General features: G+C 40.7%; 1 protein-coding gene across 3 annotated transcripts in view; it reads right to left on the bottom strand.

Annotated features, from left to right (window-relative positions):
* PARP3 (poly(ADP-ribose) polymerase family member 3) overlaps window positions 1-15,202 on the bottom strand; it is a 30,959-nt gene extending 15,757 nt beyond the window's left edge. Inside the window, exons 1-3 of one of the 3 annotated variants that reach the window (XM_087709215.1) lie at window positions 15,183-15,202; window positions 9,550-9,776; window positions 7,976-8,101 (exon numbers count right to left, since the gene is read on the bottom strand). In XM_087709215.1, coding sequence (XP_087565341.1) covers window positions 7,976-8,101; window positions 9,550-9,750 — 327 coding nt within the window. In that variant the 5' untranslated portion in view covers window positions 9,751-9,776; window positions 15,183-15,202. The other 2 variants (XM_087709214.1, XM_087709213.1) reach the window with 2 other exon arrangements.
* Between the last annotated feature and the right edge of the window lie 2 nt (window positions 15,203-15,204).

Genomic DNA, 15,204 nt, shown 5'->3' on the forward strand with positions numbered 1-15,204 from the left:
AGGCAATTGTCTGGAGTCAAATTGATGCCACACATACAAAAGATAAGTAGTCAATGCAGGGACATAAACCAATTTTTCTGCCTTCAGTGCCAAAATAAATTTTATTTATTATTTATTTTATTTATTATTAAAATTTATATGCTGCCCAATCCCAAAGGACTCCGGGCGGCTTACAAAAGAAGAAAAAAAAAGACAAAAAAATTAAGACAAAAAAGACAGTTTAAAATCATAAATCCACATGCATTTATTCTAATTGGGGCTGGACCTCAACAATGAGGTCAACAGCCCCAGGCCTGCCGGAACAGCCAGGTTTTAACAGCTTTTCTGAACGCCATGAGAGTGGGTACGGTCCGGATCTCTGGGGGTAGTTGATTCCAAAGACTCAGAGCAGCCACAGAGAAGACTCTCCTCCGGGGGCCAGCCAGCCGACACTGTCTGGCTGACGGCACCTGAAGAGGCCCAATCTGTGGGATCTTACTGGCCGCTGGGAGGTATGTGGCAGTAGGCGGTCTCGGAGGTACGCTGGCCCTAAGCCATGTAGGGCTTTAAAGGTAATAACCAAAACCTTGAATTGCGTCCGGAGACCAATTGGTAGCCAGTGCAGCTCGCGGAGGACAGGTGTAACGTGGGTACACCCAACATTGCTCGTGCGGCTGCATTCTGGACTAGCTGTAGTCTCCGAATGCTTTTCAAGGGTAGCGCCATGTAGAGCGGGTTGCAATAATCCAGCCTAGAGGTGACAAGGGCGTGAGTAACCGTTTGAAGTGCCTCCTGATCCAAATAGGGCCGCAATGGTGCACCAGGCGAACCGGGGCAAAGGGCCCCCTGGTCACAGCCGACAGATGATGTTCCAGTATCAGCTGCGAATCCAGGAGGACCCCCAAATTCCGGGCCCTCTCTGTGGGCTGTAGATTTTCACCCCACAGGATTAAGGATGGACTGTCTAGGCTGTCCTTCGGGGGCAGCATCCAAAGCCACTCAGTCTTATCGGGATTGAGCACAAGTTTGTTCACCCCCATCCAAATCCTGACAGCTTCCAGGCATCGGCACATCACGTCCGCCGCTACACTGAGCTGGCACGGGGCAGACAGATACAGTTGTGTATCATCTGCATATTGGTGGTACTTTATCCCGTGCTGTCGCATGATCTCACCCAGCGGCTTCATGTAGATGTTAAATAGGAGAGGGGACAAGACCGAACCCTGTGGCACACCACATTTGAGGGGCCTAGGGGTCAACCTTTGCCCCCTGACCAACACCGTCTGCAACCTGTCAGAGAGGTAAGAGGAGAACCACCGTAAAACGGTGCCTCTCACTCCCCCCTCCCCAGGCGTCGCAGAAGGATACCATGGTCGATGGTATCGGCCGCTGAGAGGTCAAGAAGCACCAGGATAGAGGAATGTCCTCTATCCCTGGCCCGCCAGAGATCATCGATCAGGGCGACCAAAGCGGTTTCTGTGCTGTACCCAGGCCTGAAACCGGACTGAAAGAAATCTAGATAATCCGCTTCATTCAAGGTCCGTCGGAGTTGAAGCGCCACCACCTTCTCAACAACCTTCCCCAGAAAAGGAAGGTTGGAGACAGGACGAATAACCAAACCATGGGGCTTACCAAGAACTTATGTGGGGAAATTCTGGCAAGGCAGTAGAATCAGGCAAAAGCCAAATTTAGTATTTTGGAATGAGAGATGATTCAAAACCCCTTTTATGGGCTGGGTTCAAACATCTGGTGTCCTTCTCTTTTTGGGTTTCTCTGTTGACTAATCAATTCTCAAGCTTTCTGCTCCTTGCCTTCTCATTCCATTGTACTTTTAAGGTCAGGACTCTGTAGCTGCCTTTGGTTAGAGCTCTGTTTTCCTTTCCACCAACCGGAAGACTCTTAGGATTTATCCTCACATCCTATTAACTGAGGCACAAAGATGCCTAGCTAACTGTTTTGGTGGAGATAGCTTCATGGCATCATGTGGACAGCCAACATTCCTTTTTAGCTACTCTAGTTTTACAACAGTGTTGTCCCTGCTCTTCCAACAGAAGCCCATAAGAATGACCTGTGAGACCTCATTGACAATGTTGGTGATAACATGGTCAGAGCTGCCATCTGCGATGGGCCATGTTAGGCTGCCGCAAGTACATCCCTTTCCATCTGTTGGGTGCTATTTTGGCATGGGTTATCACAGAGGTCAGACACATAGCTTCCACAGACGCATCTGCCTGGATACTTTAAAACTTTACACAAATTTTTCATACCTTCAAAATTTAAAAACATATCTTTTAAACACATGGTTAGGAGTCTTTGGAAAAGAGTACTAGATAATTAGAAAAAAGACTAGGGCAAAATCATTTAAATTGGAAAATAAAAAGAGATTTTACAGCTGCATGTTGCTGTCAGGTTTTTTGTGGTTTCTTCTGAAAAGAATTCTCATATACTGTAGCTGCATTTTCATCTGTGTAAGCTATTTTCAGATGATGCTAGCTATAGCAACCCATTGCCAATCTCTTAAGATTGTGGATTTGGGATGTATAGTAGCTAGGTGAAATTGATAACAGTTCTGTCTCTTTCCTCTTTTAGTGACAGGTCACAGGTGCAGTGGAGGGGTGGAGGATGAAATGGAAGATAGCCCATTGCTCCTCACAACCCCTTTAATCCACAAGTGACTTGTCACTCAAGTCTATTTTGGGACGTATGTCTAGCAATCTGCTGAAAAATAACTAAACCTGAATTCAAAGTGACAGGTTGGTAGAACATAGCAGAACACATTGGTAGAACATAATACTTTCAACTCACCTAACATCTTCCACTTACCTGATTGAATTTTTCATTTGGGCTACTTTTTTTAAATATATTTTTTTAATTTTCAAACAAACACAAACACGCAAAACATATAACATAAAAATCTCTTCAACTGCATATAGTGTGTCGATTGGTTTCAAGGTCTTTCTGCATCCTTTCCATAGTCATCACTTGAGCTTTATCAAAAATCACTTATTGTCAATCAAATATCTTTGTATACATTATTATTATACTTCATTTGTTTGATTATCACTATTGTTTCTCCATTTTAAACAAGGTATTCTAAATCTGTATCCATTTATATTATAATAATTCATTATATCATCTTCAATATATTCAATAATAAACAAATTTTTATATCCTATTCTAAGTCATTCTATTATTTTAGCATTGATAACATTCTCTAATAATTTTCAATTCCGTTTTTTCCATTAGTATCATCAATCTAATATACATGTATACAAATTGTTATAATTGTTAAACATCCATTAAGCATAGCTATTATTACATCCTTTTTATATTAAACATATTAAATTTGAAGTAAATTTATATTATGGCATTTCATTACATCATCCTGAAATCATCCAATGAAATTACATCTTTATATTCTATTCTATATAGAATTATTTATCTTTTATAAAAAGGTTTTTCAACATCATCTCCATCATCCTCACAGTTTGCATAAAATTTCATATTATCAATCTAGTATATATAAATGCTTTATTATCATTATTGATCATTTATTTGACTATAGCTATTATTAATTTGTCTTATACGTAGTACTCAAAATTTAACTACATTTAACTAAATTTTATTGTGACATTTCATTTCATCATCCTGTATCCTTCCAGAAATAGTGCAGTCCAATATCTCTTGCCATTTGTAGAATCTGTATTCTAAGTGTTTTCTGGATAAGTCTTATGTGGACGTCTCTTGACAACATGTTATTCATTGCATATCTTATAAAGATTCGAAACCCTCTATCTGTTCCTTTCATCAGCTTGACTTTTATTATCGCTGGTGCTTCTGCTGAAATTATTCTCATTGTTTCTGCCAATTTTTCTCCCCTTTCTTCATCTATAGTTTGACATATGAGATAGAGTTCCAGTTCATTGATCTCTCCTTTCTGTATTTCGCAGTTATAATTTCCCTCCACTCTCGATTTGCTGTCAGTGTCAACAATTTTCTTATCACTTTCATATGTCTCTGTGATTTTTTTGAACTCTGTCCTCAAATTTCATTGTTGTTTTATAAGAATTCTCAACTCTTCCCTCTGTACTTTCTGTATTTTGATCTATAATTTCAAGTCTCTTTTCAATTCTCTCTGTGATTATTAAGACTTTTTGAATTTCTAGCATAATTCTTTGCAATGTTACTCCCTTTTCTTCTTCATATTGGGCCATTTTTCCAGGTTATAAACACTACCACTAAAACATCCAAGGCTTTTGCTAGGTTTCAAACAAATTCAATAATGTTTTTCAGGTGTCCTTCATGAGTGGGAGGCATACAAAACTAATAAACTCAGGTCAAAGCTTTCTCTTTCCTTCAAAGAAACACCTGTATAAACAAGACGTTTTCCACTGACCCTTTCAGTAAATGAAGCCAATAGCTTTGTATTATCAGATGTTGCCAAACCTCTAGCCTCTGGATGGCAGTGTTACATCCTTTCCCTCTGTTTTTGCCTCTCTTTCTAAGCTCCGAACTCCGGAAGGGAAGAAAAAAAAATGTTTAAAGATTATAATCCAGCTGAGCCTTTTGAGGAAAGAAACTTTTAATCCACAAATACAAAAAATGGAAAAAGTATAGAGGAAGAAGGGGGAAAAAAGACCAGTCCAGTTTAAAAGTAACAGGCATTTGTAAAAAGTCCATCCATAGAAAACAAACAAAATTAAAGTGAAAAGGATAACACGATAGTTTTAAACCAGGGATAATTCGCCCCTTGCTTCCTTCTGTCTTCAATTTTATTTTAACTCTAAGTCTTTTGGGTTTTCTCTTCTCTAATAATAAGGATTTTTCTTACCATTTCGACATACTGTCTCTCCTATTCTGCTTCCGTTTCAGGGGTCTGTCCCAACCTTCTACAGCCATTTTGGCTGCTTCTCTTGTAGCAGGCAAAAAGAGCTTTTTCCTGGATCGATCAGAGGCTTTGCGATGCCCCTGAGATCAGTAGAACATGCCCTTCTCTATCACCGTTCCTTCAGAATGGTTTAGATCCAAAAGGATTGTCCAGCAACAGAGATATCGACAGCAATCCTGGAGCCCCAAGATTGCATGTGTCGTAGCGATGTCAGGCCCCACCTCTCCATTTGGGCTACTTCTGAACATGGGCTTAAGGCTTTTCCACAAGAATGATAGAGCCATGTTCAAAAACAACCTGAGTGACAGGACATCGCACAGATAACTTCCAAGACCTGTCACTCAGTCAATTTGAAGGGCGGCTAAAACCTTCACTCCTAGGTACCTGCCCATAGTTACCCAAATCCATCCCATAATATATTAAGAACAGCAGTGGCTGGTTGTTTCTCACGCTGGCAGGGCAAGGGATACAGTGGGTACTTAGGAGGGGAAATCTACCAACCATTGATTAAACTTGCCCTACATTAAAATGCAGTCTTAATCCAAAGTCTTGTAACTAAAGAATAAAGGTCAAGCATTAGAGCAGCAGAACTTATTATTGTACTTTTTTCTTCTAACCCAAGGATATGAAGTCTGTATATTAAGGGGAAGAGGTCTGGGAAGAGCCCTGGATTATCTCCTTGTGTTTGCTTCTTGTATTTTGTCTTTTTAGACCTGAAGAACCTATCTCTATGAATACCTCGTGGGCTTAATTCTACTCACACACCTAATTATGGATCCTAATGAATTGGGGATTCTCAATTAAAGAGATGCTCTTTTAGAAAACGGGTTAGAGATTTTGTAGTTCAATTTGAACTGGACCTAGAAATTACCATAACTGCTAACCAGCATGGATGACAAAGGACTGCTATACAGTGTGTTGCCCAAGCCCATCAAGGTACCCTGTTTTGAATAAATTAAAATGTCTCTTGCATTTTCAAATAGCGATACCAGTAAAATAATCTAAGGAGGAACTTTCCAAATAGTCACAAATAACTGCAGGTCTACTATTTCTGCCCATGAATAGCATATATTTGAGCCACTGTGAGAATGATCAGTTTCAGAGCATCCCCACGCTACATTTCTGATCCTGGAAAGAATGGATCTCCTTCAAGGACAGTGTTAAATTCTACTTATTTATTAAAACCAATGAATCACTCATAAACAGCAGCATGGCTCATACATCACACTAGGCCAGAAATATGAATATGCATAAACAAGTTATAAACCAACTTGGTATTATTCAGGAACTGGGTCACTATGACTTATGTAATAAAGAGCTGAAACAAACCATAGCTTAACACAACATACTATGCATCTCCATCTTATCAAGATTGAATTTTAACTTACTGGCTCTCATCCAGCTCATTGTTTACTGCTTTTTAAAAATCTGTTATAATAAACTTTGCTTTAGGTTAGACCAATAATTTGTGAAACCTTACAAATTCCAGGAGAATTGTTGCATATCTAGGAAATGATTGCTTGAGAAGCAAACACTTTTTACATATAAATATTTTATGTTTAATTTGGTCTCATAAGTAACGTCCTTCTTAAGTTTTGAACTATGGTTTAACTGTAAAAAAGATGCAATCAACATAATGTGCGTATACATGTGCGGCCGTAAAGCGTACACTATTGGAAGCATTAGCTAATTATTATTTTCTTAACTCTGACTTTTTTGCTGCAGGCTTATAACCGCTGCTTTGATTGGCAACCAACTTGTTTGGTTTTGCATTTTCACAGGAAAACTACCGTATATACTCGAGTATAGGCCGACCCGAATATAAGCCGAGGCACCTAATTTTACCACAAAAAACTGGAAAAGTTATTGACTCGAGTATAAGCCTAGGGTGGGAAATGCAGCAGCTACCGGTAAATTTCAAAAATAAAAATAGATACCAATAATGTTTTTGAATATTTATTTCAAAGAAAAACAGTAAACTAGCGGTGTATTCAATGAAATACTTCACTCACCTCATGATGCTGATGTCCCGCTGTGATGATGTCCCGTGCAGCCGCGGGAGCGATGTCCCGCCTCCTATGACACACGGCACAGTGATTCCTATCATTGGATCACTGTACCAGAGGAGGTGGGACATCGCTATGTGGCTGCTTGCCATAACAAGGAGGAGGTGGGACATCGTTGCAGAGCGGCAGGAGGGGGAGGAAGGGGAATCGTAAGACAACCCTGCATTACATTAGAACGTGAGGAGGGGGGATGGTGCGGTGCGCGCTGCGCGGCAAACTGACACAGAGGGAGGGGAAACTCACAGGGGCACTGGGCCATTCACGAGTGTCACCCAGCGGCATGGCCCAGCCCCTTTTTCTCCTCCATTTCGGGCAAATTTTTCACTGACTCGAGTATAAGCCGAGGCGGCTTTTTTCAGCCCAAAAAGTGGGCTGAAAAACTAGGCTTATACTCGAGTATATACAGTACACAAAGAGCAAATACTTCATTTGATTTTTCTTCTCTGAAATGAAATCCTATGAATAATAACCATGGTTATGAATACTGTCTGAAATATCTGACCATAACACTTCCAGATGATGGGTTATTTTTAAATTGTTCAGCAGATTTTACGGGGGGGGGGGAAGCAGCATCAATCTTCCACTTGTCATGTTTTCTTGCCATTTCTTTTTCTGTTTGCTTGGTAACAGAAAACCCATTAAGGAAGGGAAGATGGAATTGTAATGTAATGACTTTTGACTTATAATGCTAAGAGCTGTCCATTTGGAGACCAAGATCGCATGTCTCCCCCTGTCAAGATACTATGCATTACAAGGAAATGCCTTTCTTGATATTCATACAGCAGCAATCACTACACTCAGCAAAGCAAATTGTCATTTGGGAAACACAGTTGTTCAACCAAGGTATATGTTATGATAGCGGTTTCAGTAATTGCATGCCTTGTTCTGCGGTTAGGAATCACTAGGCATAATGAGGCTAATAATGCAAAAGCCATCTTAGGAAGAAGCTGCTTACCCTGTCCCCCACTAGACCCCTGAAGTGTTGAGAAACAAGGTACCAATCCTTCTGTTTACACAGACAAATTGTGATCAAGAGACTTACTACACGGCCCCAGCGGTTCCAGCAACTGTATTTCCCATTTTGCTCTATCAGCTGGATGATATAGAACTTGTTGTTGTTCTGGCCAATGTTGGTTTGGTTCAACATACAATCGTAGTCTTCATAAATCTAAAGTGATAAAAGAGGAAGCAGGGAATATGAATATGCTGCTTTCAAAACACCCATAAATCTCTGCACTTCTGCCAAATTGTAGTTTGGGGCTTTGATTTGGTGGCCTTTATCTATTTGGCTCGGGGCCCTCCTTATATTTCAAACTACCCCTGCATTTTAATAATGGAAAAGGAGCAAACAGCATCAAAAGCACTATGAAAACAAGGCAAAGTTCATAATGTGTTATTGGGACCTGAGCCAGGTGGTATTGTGTCCTGCATTTTATTTGTTCAGCAAGTAATGGAGTCCAGGACCTATAACTGACATGCATTCGGGTTGGGATTTGATTGACATCTCTCCCACTACTCCCAGAGAGGCAGCTTCAGCTAACAAGATTTCCATTTGGCTTGGTCTGGCAGAGAACATTCTAAAGAATGAAGTACAATGCAGTACGCTGGCCAAAGGCCATCTTGAAGATTTGATTAGATTTAAATACGATGCAACCCTCTGCCAAGAAATAACTATTAGCTAATGAGATTTCATCATGGGGGGGGGGGGGAGGGACAGATTTCTGGCCAAGTAATTTTCTTCTCCTCCCAGACTGACTCTATGTGTTTTGAATAGACATGCAAAGAAAAAACAAAATTCTACTTATGTAAAGGAAACCTGAAGAAGTGGGGAGCATACAGATTCCTATTTTTCCTCTGCTAGCACCCTCCAAATGTATCGGAGCTTTATCTCCTAGCATTCCTAACCAATTTAGCTCACTTACAGGCACTATCATCCAAAACATCTGGAAGGGGATGCCCCTGTTCTAAAGAAAGCCAGACACAGGTGATCATTTGCCCTAAACCAGTGATGGTGAACCTTTTTGTCGAGTGCCAAAAGCGCATGCACACGCATGGACCCATAATGCAATGTTTGTGTGACACTCCCCCCTGCCCACCGTGCGAGAGGTGCGTTCATACTTCTTCGGCCCGGGTTGGCCGAGGAGGTAGTAACGTGGCCTGCTGCGCCACTGAACCGGTTCTATTGTTGGCGGCTCCATCTTTATTTTTGGTTCTACATGCGCAGAACAATCTTCATTGCAAAAATGTAATCTTTTTTTCTTTTTCTAATGTTGTGCGTGTTTGGCATGCTCGTGAGCAAAGGGAGTGCACGCAAAATATCTTGCACGCCAAACCGGCAGTAATGCTAGCAGCAACCCACCCGTGCCCCGCGCCCTACCCCCCAGCCTCCCTACAGCCTCCTGGGACCAAAAATGGGCTGCGGGGAGAGGTGTACTGCCCTCCCGCATTCTCCCCGCCCCCCATGTGCAACCTGAAAATCATCTGGCTGGCGGGAGGCATGCACGGTGGCGCTGAGCAGGGGCGACGGCACACGTGTCTGCAGAGAGGGCTCTGCATGCCGCCTGTGGCACGCGTCTCAAAGGTTTGCCATCACGTGCCTAAACTCTTCATTCTCACCTGGGCACCATTGTCATAACTCAGCTGACAGGCAGTATCAATTTTGGCCTTAGACTTCTCCTTGGGAGCTGCTTTCAGTGCTGCCACAGTGGACAGGAAATTGTCTTCCTCTGGTTCAGGTTTCAGCTCTGGTTCCTTTTTAACCTTCTTGCCCTTGATGGCAACCCGAGTTTGGGCAGCTGCTTTACGCTTTGGAGGCATGGTTTTTGTCCAATCTTAATTGCTACCTGAAAAAAATAAAACTGATATTCAGATTTTCTTCCTTGAAGTACTGTGGACATTGCCCCAACACACAAATCAATTCCTGGCACCATCCTTATTATTATCAGTTCATATTAATTACTGCAGAATTAAGGCCTCTTCATTGAAGATTACGCACCATCATCTACTATTCTGCTCCAACTATGTTGGGCCAGTGTAGGCCAGTTGATAGCTTTAGGTCCATTCCTAGTCCACCATTTTAACCACTACTTCACACTCATTTTCAGTTCTATGTATCTAAAGACATAAATTGTACAAAGACAGGGACTTAATTGTTTAATTAAATGGAAAAGGAAAACCCTGCCAATTAAAATCTTATGTTAGTAGCAAAATAAATACAAAATTCCAAGACAAAGACAGACGTGGAAAAAAAAAGTGATCATTCTGCTGGTTGGTTAATAGATTAAAAAATACTGGAAATGATGCTGAGCTCTTCTTTGGCAACTACTTTGGCAAAATCTCAATAAAATTTGGAAGAATCACTGATGTTTCAGGCCCACCGTTTTAACAGCTCAAATTACTTCGGAGATTAGTGCTAAACAATCCCAGGAGTCTGTAGAAGCCACTGCCATGGCTCTAATATGATTTCTGTGTTGGTTTGCACATAATTCTGATTCAAATTTCATTTTTCCTTGTACATGTATTTGTAAATCTTAGTGAGAAAAAGGAGTCGATCAGAGCGTAAGCTAAAACTGTAAAATGTGATGTACTGAAAAACCAAATAAGTCCTGTGAACATCAGCACACAAAGTGCCTCTAAGAAAAAAATATTTCTTTGTAGGTTGTGTTTTTCCAAGGTATCTTTACTAAATCACTAGATAATCATTAAAGGGATTGGGGAAAGGAGAAAGGTTCTGCCTTGGAAATCATATTTGAAAGTTATAATTCTAATCTTCCCCCTTCCAATTCTAACTGTTTTGTTTGGCTGTTTGGTTTCAGTCAACCGCATGTAGTTTGAGAGATCCCCCAAAGGAGCTAGTTTTCATTTAAAATTGAAGCCTAATTGTGATTGAAGCCACAAAACCACACTGCAGGCAAGCAGGAACAGATAATTCATAAAGCATTTCTAAGCTTATTCACAATTTTGTCCTCAGATTATATATAATTGTAAATTTTCACCTCCAATTAGCCTTTTTACAATTGTATTCCTTGGACAAATCTTTCTATCTTTCTATTATAGGTATTTGGAATTCAGTATTCTCATTAAGCAGATATTCATGGGACTCCCGTAAACAGAACAATATTTTTTTCTCATTGCTTCCCAATGTTAACAAGCATAGTTCTGAATTACTCTCATTTTCAACAAAGCATTTAAGGCTATTCAATTAAGTGGCTATCATAATACCACTAGAATTGCCTTGTTCATTCTTAGGAATTGGCAAGGAGAAAGTTACTTAAAAAGCATATTCAAACTAGTAGGCAAAAGATGAAAGATATACTGTAGTGCTGAGTTACAAATGTAATTTATATGCAAGTCTTCAGTGCAATTTCTTAACAATACACAAACATACAAATGTCAATGTCCAAGTAGCACCCCCCAATGAAATCAAAACTCCAAGGCAGGCATTAGGGCTGACAGTCAATTTTGTCAACAAGAGGGATGGGTTTTTTTTTAGCCATACAACACAAACTTAAATGCTTATGCAATATAGGGGAGATAAATTTGGGGAAAGGAAAACTTTATTTCACCTGATCCAGAAACTATCCTAGAAGTTCTGTACTGAATGTGGCGTAATATGTCTGCCCTTATTATGAAATGGCTAAAACATCATTAAAGACACATATAATTACAACTATTGCATAAAAACTATACTCACAAGAAACATGAAATTACAAATTACTGTATAAATGAAGTCCTTAATTTTTTCCATCAAAAGAACAAAACACACATCCAGAGCATATGAAATATTAAACCCAAACCAAGATTTCCTACAACTGCCTTGGAAAAACCTCCCATCATGGCCAGGATGAGGTCATGAGAGAGGCATTATTTTGTATTTAAAATCCCCTCACAAAGAATTCTAGCTAGAAAGCTATTTTAATTTTAAATCTTTCCTCTTTTGCCATGTCTTGCATTTCTGCAAAAGCTTAGCATGCTAAAATGATTGACAGACAAGACGTCTCTAAAAGAAATAACAGCTGCCTATGCTTACCTATAGTATGTATGGACATGGTTAATTATGAACTCCCAAAATAAGTTAATATATTTACTTTTTCCATGTACTTCAGTATTAAATGATGTAAGACTCTTGTGATTATAAAATCATTCATTTATTATTTATCTTATTCTTACGTTTTCCATGTTAAGACTGCTCATTCACCAATAACTGAGTAGTTTGCAACCGATGAATGTATTAATTAGATCTATATCCTGCCTTTAATTGAAGATCTCAAGGGAGGATATATAGCATTGCTTCTTCCCATTTTTCCCTATTACAACATCCATATGAAATAGACTGAGCTCTGAGAGGGTGACTGGCCTAAAATCACCCAGTGTGGCTTCCATAGTTAAAGGTGATCTATATGTAGAAGCCAATCACTTTCTATTGGTAGAATAGGAAAAGGATTCTTCAAATAGGTGAGTGGCCTATTCATTTTCAAAGCTGTACAAATGTAAAAGGCGGCTGATGAAAACGATGAAACAGAAGGAAGGACTCTAAAATGGCCAAAGGAACATGTATAATAGAAGATTTTGAAAAGGATGATAAGGCACGCAGGCATCAAGAAGGAAACCAAAATATAAACTTTTTCAAATAAAGATGCTATAAGATATGAAATGACCAGATAAGAAAGGTGTGGCAAGAATAGTCCAATACTTTTCTGTAGAGTGTGCAAGCAACAGAGTGGCACAAAATAATTCATGTCTGTGCCTCAAGATGTGAACAAATGCATACAATTGTTCATAAAAATATATAAAATATATATTCCATGGATGAGAATACATGAAAGCAACCAGGACTCTTGTGAAAATAATAGCAATAATATCTTAAAGGTGCTTTTTTAAAGAGGCAATTGGACTGTGTGGTTTCTGTCCACATTGTCGATAGAGAGGACGGCTGGTTTGAAAGAAGGGTGAAAGAGATCATCTATATCAAAATTAAATAGCCCTGTCTCAACAGAGGTGATAGATACATCATCTAGCTCCAGTCTACAACACAGTCCTTTCAATAATCCCAAGAAAGCTCCACACCCATTTGCATACTCAGGTGACCTGATGACACAGATAAACCTCCAGGTGGCCTCCACAACTTGCTAAAAAAATGCAAATGACCAGCTGTCTGCAAGCAGTATAAATCCTTCCCTTCCCCACCATCCAGTCAGACCTAAAGAAGTTTCTTGAATGAGAAGATAAATATTTCAAAGAAAAGCCAGTAAGTCCAGTTGCCTCTTGAAAAAGCACCTTTGGGACAACCATGACCTGGATGACAAATAGTAATAATAATGTACCAGCCGGTTTTCCAAAGAAAAATACAACTTAAAAGATCTGCACGTTGGCTTCTATTCATTACCTTCCAATGGGGAAATCTCAATGGCAAATTCTCGCTGACAGGTCAGTCATCAATGGCAGATAAGTTATAACCACTCACTTATTTTACTAGCCACTTCCTTGTATCTACTGATATCAATGAAGTACATTAAAAGTCTGCAGGACAGAGAGCACAAATTAAAAGTTAGCCATTTCTTAATCTACATAATTTTGGTGTTTCAGTCTTTTTCTACTGAGGGTATCCTCTGGGGATTAACTTTTAGTTCCTGTGATTCTCTGCCACCATGAGAGTGGCCAAGAAGGATGGGAATTGTAGTAGCCTGCAGCTGAAGAACGCATCAAGATTGTCACAGATAACTAGGTGAACAATTGTTTATAAACCAGATTGAAGTGTGTTTTTTGTCTAAAAGTTGTTACAGGGGCTCTAAGACTTTCAGAGTTAGCTTCAGTAGTAGGAATACTTCCTTACTCCATCCTCTAATACCAGGAGCAACACCAAATCCAGTTCTGTATGGGACACTCCTGCCACGTTTGACGTTGTTTGGGAGACCCTAACATCGCTTTATTGAGAAATTAATCCCAGGACAACAAATCAAGGCAGCTGTTGTTCATCTTTTACGGTTCCCACCTTTGGAAACAATCCATCAAAACAAAGTTAAAGTGCTGTCTATTTTTAAAGCCCACCTTCTCCTTGCTTGGAGTGCAAACTCACCGGGAGGGAAGGGCGTGGGGAGTCTCCTCGTTGCCCGGAGGTCCCACCGGAGGAGCCAAACGCCGGCACCGGATAGGCAAGCAAAACAAGCCTGGACAAGCCAGAGGTCGTCAGGGAGTGTCGCTGCTTCCCTTCCCGCCCCTCCTGCCGGGTGAGTTCAGCTTTTTACGGCGCAGCAATAGCAACACGCCTCTCTGGGGAGAATGCCAAGCCGGCCCAGCGGTAAGGAAAGGACCGACAGCCTGCACCCCTCTTTCATCTCCGCTGGCCGCGGAGGAAGCTGAACTAGCTCCGGTCGAAACGCGGGAGGGATCCGGTCGCCAATGGCCCGATTGGAAGGGGCGACCAGCTGCGGAGACAGGTCCGCGATGATAAGGAGACGGCTCCCTTCTCCCTGCTTCCACTGCCTCGATTTGGTTTAACGCAGAGGAATGATGCTGCCGGTCGCGATCTTTATCAAATCTGGGGTTTATTCACGTTTATTATTACACGTCCAGAAAGCGAAGCGGGAACTTTTAAATAGGTCGAGTTAGTGCGAACGGGAAATACCCGATGCCCAAGAACGTTTTTCTAAAGGAGAAATGTTCTGACAGCGAGAACAATCAAACCAATGGAACAGCTTGCCTTCCGAAGTTGTGGGTACTTCGTTACTGGAAGCTTTCAAGAAGAAACTGGACAGCCATCTGTCAGAAATGGTGTAGAGGGTCTCCTGCTTGAGAGGGTTGGACTAGATGACCTGCAAGAACCCTTCAAACTCTGTTCTGTTCTATTTTATTTTCTCTTCTCTTCTATTTTCTTTTCTATTTTCTCTTTATTCTTTTCTATTCTTCGATTCGATTCTATATTCTATTCTCCTATTTTATTTACTCAATACTATTCTATTCTCTATTCTATTTATTATATTCCATTTCCTATTCTCTTTTGTATTCTACTCTGTATTCTATTTTCTATTCTACTCTACTCCGCTCTACCCTGTTTATCCTGTGTAATTTTGTGGGCAAGTTAATAAAGAAATAGCCACAACCCTCCTGCATCGCTTCTGAGTTTCTGCGTTCAGCAGTCCTCGCTTCTGTCCCTGTGCAGCGTAATCCGCGATCGACTGCGTAGGGACGGCTCCAACCCCTGGAGAAGGGCTGCCTCTCCCTATTCGGCATCCACTTCAGCATCTTCCCACCTAGCGCGCTCCAAGCGCTCCC

Source organism: Thamnophis sirtalis, unplaced genomic scaffold, assembly GCF_051295495.1.
Source record: "Thamnophis sirtalis isolate CommonGarterSnake01/CBP01778 unplaced genomic scaffold, rThaSir2_p1.2 scaffold_3, whole genome shotgun sequence".
Lineage (NCBI taxonomy): Eukaryota > Metazoa > Chordata > Lepidosauria > Squamata > Natricidae > Thamnophis > Thamnophis sirtalis.